Here is a 9,322-nt window from a genome sequence, read left to right on the forward strand (position 1 = left end):
ACACACACACACACACACACACACACACACACACACACACACACACAGCGTGACTGTTTGAGTGTGTGTGTTGAAGTCAACAGCTGTAATGCGTGGGTATGGCTCTGTGTGCTGATATGCCTGATTAGTGGAACTTCAGTGTCTCTCCAAATGTGTTTATAAATGCAAGGAGAATACTATTATTTGTCTGTGTGTGTGTGTGTGTGTGTGTGTTTGCTGGGGCATCGTGCCTCCAGTGAAGGGTGAAGGGGTCCATCAGCTCTCTCTCAGTGGTCTGACAGTGCAGACGGAGACGGAGCAGTCAGCCAAGGCTGCTGAGCTGTATCTTGTCTGACAACACAGATGAGATGCAAGCATGCACACATTACCTTTCCTCTCATTTTCATGCACACTTCCTCTAATCTGCTAAAGGCACAAACTAGTACAGAGCCTTTTAACAGATCATGGAGACAGTGGTCTTCATACTGCAGATGATCCCTTCAGTGCCCTTCGTGCAGTTTAAATTGATGCTTTGTTGGAGCATTACTGAGGACTACAACATGAAACTAGAAAGGTGCACTCTGTAGAGTGCAGATCTCCGCCAGGTGTGACTGCAACAACCACAGCTGTAATGTTTGATTGAATGAACACAACCCAAAATCGTCCAACCCCCATCTAGACCCCCATATCAGACATGTTTTTTTACTCGCACCTCTCACACAACAGATATGCTCTCATTTTAATTCATGCAGATGTCTGCACCGGCTCTGTGCGGGTATGCATCTCAACTCGGTTTCTAGGCGTAACTGCGACTTGAAGTGTTTTAGTTTTAGGCTTCGAAATCAATTTTTCCGACAATACGCAAGGTTGAAGCCCAATAAAAAGGCACAGAATAACTGTGTCTCGAGACCTCGAAATGTCTTTGAATGTGCAGCTATAACTGTCCATCCAAAACATTGTGCAGTTTGCTGCAGAAGAATGCAAGATTAGCCGTGGACAGACACAAAGGTGCACACACACACACACACACACACACACACACACACACACACACACACACACACACACACACACACACACTCCTCCTGACAAAGACAAGAATTAGCTAGATGGCTGAAATGGAAATGAATAATGCCAAAACCATATTATTCAAAGCCATATCTCTTTTAAGTTTTGTGTTTGTAATGACACAAAGCACTTTGTTTTCAGTATCCATGCATGGACACACCGCCTGAGACAATGCTTTCTCTAAACATTAACAGCCATGTGCACAATAGTGATCCACCGCTTAATACCTTATTCAAAGTGTTGATTTCATGCTCTTGATGCACCTGAAATCTTAACTCTTCTAAACATACTTAGTTTGAAATATGACAGGTTCATACTTTGTGTCTTTCATTTTAATGAGAGCAGAAAGCTTTCAAGACCATTCAGACGTTTAGTCGATCTGGGACTCAGACTCCCTCTCAATCTCTCTGTTTCTCTGTCTGTAAGTTCATCTCTCGCTCTCTCTCTCTCTATTTTTTCCCATTTTCTCCCCCTTTGTCGTGCTTTCCAGAAAGATTTAATCTCCCTGGTTGACTCCCTAATTAACCTCTCTCCCACACTTGGCAGTTCCTACCAGCCTCACATTCTCTTTCAGCCCACATGTCCTGCGTGAAAAAGTTCAGCTCTCTGCAGTATTAGACTGCTGCCTACACACTGGCACAGTTTGGAAAGCGCCACGGTGGCAAAGCTACAGTTCCGTTTGTCAAGTTTAATAAAACGCCTACAGCGCCGACAAGAGGTCCAGTACTTTATTGTAACTTCATCACAGCTCACTGATGGTAAAGGCAAACGAAAACTAGAAAACAGAACAAGGACATCTACAAATCTAACCTCACTGAGTAAAATAATAGAGTGGTGTGTTATCTGATGTTGCAAAATTGTATTTTATAGTTTTTTGGCTTGTTTCATGCCGAATTGATTCACATCAGTGAACTGACTGATACAATCCCAGCTAGCCGCCAGTATTAATATTCAAATCAATCAGGAGGATTTCATGAGGTGTCAGCGCAGAACACCTCCTCACATCTATGATGCAGATGACTGATTTGACTTCAGGAGAAGCTGAATGGATAGAAAAGGCATTTCACTTTCAATTTAAAGTCATTGCCTGACAGCTTCGCTGCCTTCAGAGCTAATTGAAAGCTCCGACACACAACCTACACGTCTCATTTTCTATCCTTACAGAAAACAGCGGGTTAAGAAGAGTACCTTGGTCCTCATGATTTCCCTGATGGCAGAGTCGAACTCCAGGGAGTTGTTGTAGTCCACCGTCATGACGTGAGGTTTGCCGATGTACTGCTCTGCATACGGGTGCTGGGAGGACACCTACAGCAACATAGATAGCAACATAGATTGAGTTGAAGCAGGAACGCTATGTTCCAGCCTCCTAATTAACAGGCGCTAACAAGTGCTGTCCGCACCTACAGTTTGTGCCAGTTCTTTTTAAAGATCTACTGATGAATAAAGTTATTTGGCAACTTGGCTGGCAGCAGCGGCCAAAAATATTCTCATCAGTGACTAATGGTGGGGGAGTAATGGCTATAAGGAGCTTACCTCTCTAGATGTGGGCTTGCCCCTGAAGAACTCATGATTGAGTGAGCTGTGAGGCGGGTGGAACTTGGGCTGCAGGAAGATGCAGCCGTTGGCTATTGCTTCCAGAGGGGCAGGGCCTTCGTAGGGGAAGCCAAAGCCAATGAAGAGCTAGAAGAACAACCAGGGATGTTATTTTATGATAATTAGCTTCAAAGTGTCTTTAGATCAGTATCGTAATGTGGTATTGAGTGTGTATATCATTATCGGTTTCTGGATAAACGTGAGCATACTGTTAAAGACAGAACTAATGCTGCAGATGAAGAATCTGTGTTCACTCTATGACACCAGCAGTGAGAATGTAAGTATGTAGGGAATATTTTCCTCGCTTTCTTGCCTTGGCCTTGCGCAGCAGTTGCTGCAGCTCATGCTGAGGCAGCAGGCCGTGGTTCTTCACGAAGGCCGGGACCTCCGGAGGTCTCTGGGTCTCATAGTACACTGTGCCGTGGACCTCCATGTACCTGTGGAGAATCTGCAGGAAACCATCCTTACCCTGCTGGAGGAGGAAGGGAAAAAGATGGGTTGGTGAGATTGAGGGCGGAGGGTCAAGAGAGGAAGGCGTATGGAAAAGAGTGTGTCAGAAAAGAACAGCAGATAGAGGCATATGATTGAAGAATCTGTGTCCAAGTACAGTGTGCTGTGTTTGTTACATCTTTGATGTTTGTGTGAGCTGTCTGTGTGCGTAGCTGTCAGACTTTGTTTGTACAGTACATTCATGTTTGTCTAAAAAGACTGCATGTGTGTGAATACATCTTTAAAACAAAACAAAATCACCTTTTAAATATGAACACAACTTGTGTGTATAATAGAGTTTTCAGGTCATTTTTCACAGGAAACAGGACAACACCAAAATGCTTTATTTTCCTCCCTTTTCACTTGGAGAACAACAGATCTGGGGAAATCTCAGCAGGTTAAACCACACGCGCCAAACTCATCATTTAGTTGTTCTTATTGACATTTTTCTGTTTCTTATTCTGTTTCTGTCAGACGTGAACAACTACTACATGATTTCCCGCGCTGCGCATTGAAACGGCGATGAAATCTCTTTTACGTCCCGCAAAATGCTCTGACAACCAACATAATCCGAAAGAAAACATTGGCCCAACTCTGTGTGTGGATGTGGCTTACTCAAATTGTTAGGCATGTTTGTATTTAGATGTCCTTGTTCCATCTACTGAGTGTGTGTGTCTTTGTGTGGCAGTCCAACCAGAAAACAATTCCTACTGATATAGACTTCAGAGAGAGATACAGAGGAGAATCTAACAGCTGCAGGCTGTGAATGATAAACACTCACATAAATGAAAAATACTTCTTTCTTATCCCGGAACCACTCTTTACTACTGCAACTACTCCCCTGTTTTCTCACTGGTATTAATTTTAAAGACACCTTTGGACACAGTGGATACACATTGGATGGTTGGAGGCTGCTTATTCTATTACCTAGTGAGAGTCTTCCCTGCACATGCTTGACCCTGAATATCTGAATAACATTTGTGAAATCGACAGGCTATTCACTAAAAAAATTAAATAAAATGTCATTGAACTCAGTGCAGAGTTCAGCAGATAGGTATCTCCTTTGCAAAATCATTGTGCTAGGTCTTGTTTGGGTGTGAGAGGTGCAATACAAGCATTACTTTCTCTTACTCATAGCTCTGCATTCATCTCTACTCATTATTAGTAGAAAGTCAAGGTTGAGCATTGATGATTGGAAGAGCAAAAACCAACCAGCTAATCAGTTAAACAAAACTGAATCATGTAAATGGAGCGTGACCCTGGGCCAGAGTATTGACTCGGCTGCCTGGTGTTGAGGAGCTTACTGTATCCCTGTACTCTGGTCTCTGGTGTCCCCCCCCCAGCCCCAGCCCTAGCCCTAATTGGAGGCTGTAGCGATCGATAGCTTCCTCTGTGAGGATTTTCTCAGCCAATTAGGAGATTAGTTCAAGCGGTAAGTGTAGCAGACAACATGAATTAGCAGAAGGAAAAAAAACGGGTGTGGAGGAGTGCAGATTCCATAACCTGCACTTGCAGCTATCTCTCTCCGTGTGTGTCCGAGCTAACTCTCTCGACTTGCATTGGATTAGGTCTAATAAGTATGTTCTGCTGTGCTGGTTTTAGTCCCTCACCTCATATCTTGAAATGTAGTAAAAAAAAAATTAACATGTTGAGTTATTTTTGCACGAAAGGGTACGATGATAAAAAGGAAGCTTTTATACCCCTTCTCTGTTCGTAAACATGATGAAGGCTTTTTGTTGGCGGAACGTAGGTGGATGCGGATTAATTATCTGAGCACATTATATGCTGGCTAGCAAGTTTAGTTGGCTTGTTTTTTATAATGGCTAAAGAAAATACGAGTTTATCTCAATGTGTAGAGTCACTCACTGTCCACCAGCCCACAGTTGGGCTCATTATTTGTAATGTTAACCAGTGTAGCATGAAAGCAGAGTGGAATTAGCAAGGTAGCTAGCTAGGTAGCGAGATTTGTACAATTTTATTAATTTAATGCTTCATCCACACACTCTTGTCTCAGTGTAGGAAAGCACATGGTTCACACTAGATAAGTGACAACTATGTTTGAAACATTTTCATTAACCGGTGTTGCATGAAAACATGGTGGAACTAGCAAGCTAGCTAGCTAGCCAATGAGTTATCTTGCTAATTCCAACATGCTTTCATCCTACACTGGTTACAGAGAATAAGTCCTGGTGCAGACCATCTCTCAATCTCTATAATGATTTAGCCTGCTGAGGTGCAGCAGCCGTGATGGAGGATGAGGTTCGTGGAAGGCTAAGCTAAACTATTTGCAACATTTTCTCTCCATCTCTGAAACATTTTACAGATAGTGTAGCTCCCTTGAGCCTCGGATCAGAATTTACCATCTCAAATGTATGCAATATTGATTCTAGCTTCCAGCACCACAGCAAGATGACATTTTGGATGTGTAACTTTAGCCTACTACTCTAAAGGTGATTTGTGTTTGCATCCAGTCTTTCCTTTGTTTGGCCTCCAGCTGAAACCCTGATGTAATCATGACGTCAGCTGTAAACGGGTCAATTTGATGAGCCTCACCCTCTTTACTGTTGACACACCCCTTCAAGCTTTCCTTTCTCGCATGTCAAGTATGTTGTTTCCAAAGAACTGTCCGCACAATATTCTTGTGAATTTAGGTAACAATGGGTCCTTGATTTCAGACAGAGGTAGACAAAATCAAGCTTCTCATTTGCAGTCGGCGAAACACAAAATGCTGATATAATAGCTATGAATAAGGTGGAAGCCACTTGAGAAGACCAACACCATCATTAGTGCTGCGGTGGCCACATTTTCCGAGGTATGTTGTCAGTTAGAATACATTTGAAATGAGTGTCTGAACTGACCTTGTGCCTTCTGACAAGTGGAGGGGATAAAAAGATATGCATGTGTGTAGGTTGTGAGATGGCCTTAATAGTAATATGTGGTGAAAGTAGCAGGCTCTTACCTGAAGCTAGTGAGCATCCAGCCGGATTCGCCACAAAAGAAAGAAAGAGATAAGAAAATGAAATCAGACATGTATTTACATTTAGAATAGAACAATGGGGAGAACAAAGAAGAGAGAGCAGAGAAAATGAATCATTAATGTACATGTTGTGCCTTTTCACCAAGCTTTTGTAGATTAAGTTATTGTACTTTTATAACCCCCCCCCCCCCATCTCGCTTCTGTGCTCGTCTCTTTCACAATCCACAGCTATAAAGAAATCCAGAGAATTGAAAAGTCACACTGTGGAAAGTGCTGCAAATAACATCTTTTATAATATTTTTTATAATGGAGGCACAACTGTGCCGCTCTACAATATGCAGAGGAACAAGCAGGCAGCTTTTGAGAGGAAAATTGCCTGTAAATTAAAGCTGTACAATTATATGTATTGAGCCGCATGAAGCTGAGCTGTAATGGTGCAAAGCAACGGGGGTGTGCAAAATGCTGTCATTGTATTTTTCACTGCAATATATTGTGGGGGGTATTATGTGTGTGTGTGTGTGTGTGTGTGTGTGTGTGTGAATGAGTGTGTGTTTCTACGTTGAAAGAGACTGCCTTTGAGAATTCCGATTATTTTTTTTTTTTAATTTAACACAGAGTATGTGTGTATTTGTGAGATGTTGCAGAACATGTGCATGGCTGTACTTGTACATGATTATATATGCATACATAAAAAGTCATGGTTGCCTACATATATGTACAGTGTGCGTTTTTGTGTTTAATTGCTATATATTATATATATATATATATAGTATACTTTGTGGCTCTCCAGGAAATTCCTTTACTTTGTCCGTGGAAACATTGAAAAGTGATTTGTTGCCTGTACCTTCCACATGCTGGCCTCTTTCCCGTACACCACAGCCATGTTGTTGACTTTGTTCTGCTGGATGCTCCTCTTCTCCGTCTCATTCAGCTCCTCCGAAACGAAGCCCATGAATGAGTTGTCTGGCGTGTGTGCTGAATGTGTGTGTGTGTGTGAGAGAGAGTAGTAAGGTGAGGCAGGATAGTAGTGAAGCGAGAGAGAGAACAAAACAGAAAGAGAGAAATAAAGTTTTGTTGTTAGAGAGAGACAGTGAAGAAAAACAGCACAACATCCTTGTTTGCTTCAGTTCACTGGCTGAGTCGGGGTGATTGTCGACCCCCTAAGTATTATTAATAGAGATTGTCATAAAGCCAGCTGCTGTTGGCTATGTGAGGCTGCGATGGTTTTGGCAGTACTAAGGTGGACTGAAATGGTTTTTAAAGTACTGACTTTAACTTTACATAATCAAAACCAAGTACATTCATGAATTTACAGCTTTTCATCGCATCCTCACAGTCAATGCAAATTTTTATTTTTTGCCGTGTGCATTTTTATAAAATGAATAAAAGTAATAAATTATGGCTCCTGCTGCTCTCTCAGGTAGTGAGTATGGAGCCATTTTTTAAGGCTGAGTCAGCCGTAATAGCTTAGGACAGTGTGAAACGTTGGCGTCTGCATTTGGGCCACGTATTGACGTTATGATGATTCTGCTGTGCCACAACTACAGCTGAAAGAGCGCGACAATGTTAAGTAGTGAATGTGAGAGCAGAAGAGAGTTACGTTGTCAGTGTTTCAGTCGGGAGCAGTGAGGAAACAGACAACAATGAGGGCTTTGAAAACACCAGATCAGACATATTGCGTAGCATGGATCAGAAAGAGGAAAGCAGACGTGATGAAAAACAGATACAGCTTGAAGCTGCGGTGTTGCTGAAAATAGCTGCATTAGACACATGTATCCAAATTAATGTGAACAAGCAGCCAGACCTGTCAAAAAAAGTGAAAACACTGTCAAAACTGGTGATAGATCTGTGTGTGTGTGTGTGTGTGTGTGTGTGTGTTGTGTGACAGTTTTAACTTTCATGTTTTGTCGAGTTATTAAGTTCAAATGCTTCGGTTTTATAGAAAAGATAGGAATGGCAGCATATTCAGGCAATTTTTGGTAAAACAAATAATGAAATAAAGTATTATGGAGTCGGGGGGGGGGGGGGGTTATATTTCAAGAAGGAACATAGAATTTGCACGATTGATTGAAAAGAACCTCACAATTTTTCGAGAAACAAACTGAGATTATAAAGCCATATATTTGGGAGAAAAAACTCAAAACAATTGTGCATTTCTAATGGGTCAAGGAACCATATGGCTTCACTTTGGAAGGTTGGATCAACCTCATCATACCACAAATGCCACTGTTAAACACAGCACTAATGTGAGCCGCCAAATGCAAAATATGTTAATTATATCAGTGTTAATAAAAGAACAAAGAAAGAAGATGAAAGAACACGCCTATATGTATCTTTCTGGACCTTCGCCTTATTCAGAGGCCATCCTCACCATCAGAACACTACTTTAGGCACAACCAAATTTACAACTTTAATCTTTTTCAGAATATTTACACCCTTCCCCCGGCTTATTTATTCATTTGTTTGACCTCGAAAAGCCCTAATATATCCTTGTAGGAGTGAGATATGATATGAAAGTTTAAATAAAAATGTGTGAATCAATATTAGCAATACTGTAACACAACCATTACTATACTGACAGTATATGTAGTGCACTACAGAAGATGAAACACTAATGAAATCAATTTGTTCATGAGGTTCTGTTCTTACGGAACATGGTCATGTACTGCCTGGCGTTGAGGTTCCAGTAGCCCCAGTTGGTCCGGTAGCCGTGCAGCGTTGAGTACTCCTCATGATTGTAAGCTGGCTCCGTCCCGAACGTGTCAATCACTCGGATATGACATCTGTAAAGACACAGCACAACCACTTAGAAACATCATGTTCCTATTGTCTCCCATGTACAAAAAATATCAGGAAATTATTTTTTTTCACGTGTGTAATCATATGTAATTACAGCTATGTTAAACAGTGTTATCTTGTATCCAACACCTGTTTATACATCATTATCATGTATAATTGATGATAAACTAAGAAGCAATATAATAAATAAGCAAAGTAATAAAACAATAAGTGCTTAAATGCCCTTTTATTTGTTTTTAAGTACATTATTCTACCTTGAAACTTAAAACCAGGTCTGACACTTCACACAAAGTGGGGACCGGTTAAAATGTCCTCACTCTGAGGTCTAAAACTCAAATTGGTCCTCACAAAGAGAGCTGTACAAGTACAAACAAACACACACACACACACACACACACACACACACACACACACACA

At 41.4% G+C, this 9,322-nt stretch overlaps 1 protein-coding gene across 3 annotated transcripts in view; it reads right to left on the reverse strand.

Moving 5' to 3' along the window:
* The window catches only part of LOC116398410 (alpha-1,6-mannosylglycoprotein 6-beta-N-acetylglucosaminyltransferase B-like), a 61,992-nt gene that overhangs the window by 7,776 nt on the left and 44,894 nt on the right, over positions 1–9,322 (reverse strand). For 2 of the 3 annotated variants that reach the window (XM_031874669.1, XM_031874667.1), the window contains exons 7-12: positions 8,756–8,889; positions 6,951–7,081; positions 6,089–6,094; positions 2,954–3,112; positions 2,581–2,727; positions 2,236–2,352 (exon numbers count right to left, since the gene is read on the reverse strand). In XM_031874669.1, the coding sequence (XP_031730529.1) occupies positions 2,236–2,352; positions 2,581–2,727; positions 2,954–3,112; positions 6,089–6,094; positions 6,951–7,081; positions 8,756–8,889 (694 nt within the window). The remainder of the gene's footprint in view (positions 1–2,235; positions 2,353–2,580; positions 2,728–2,953; positions 3,113–6,088; positions 6,095–6,950; positions 7,082–8,755; positions 8,890–9,322) is intronic. The other variant, XM_031874668.1, reaches the window with a different exon arrangement.

This window comes from Anarrhichthys ocellatus, unplaced genomic scaffold (assembly GCF_004355925.1).
Source record: "Anarrhichthys ocellatus isolate YVR2014 unplaced genomic scaffold, GSC_Weel_1.0 scaffold83, whole genome shotgun sequence".
NCBI classification, from domain to species: Eukaryota; Metazoa; Chordata; class Actinopteri; order Perciformes; family Anarhichadidae; genus Anarrhichthys; species Anarrhichthys ocellatus.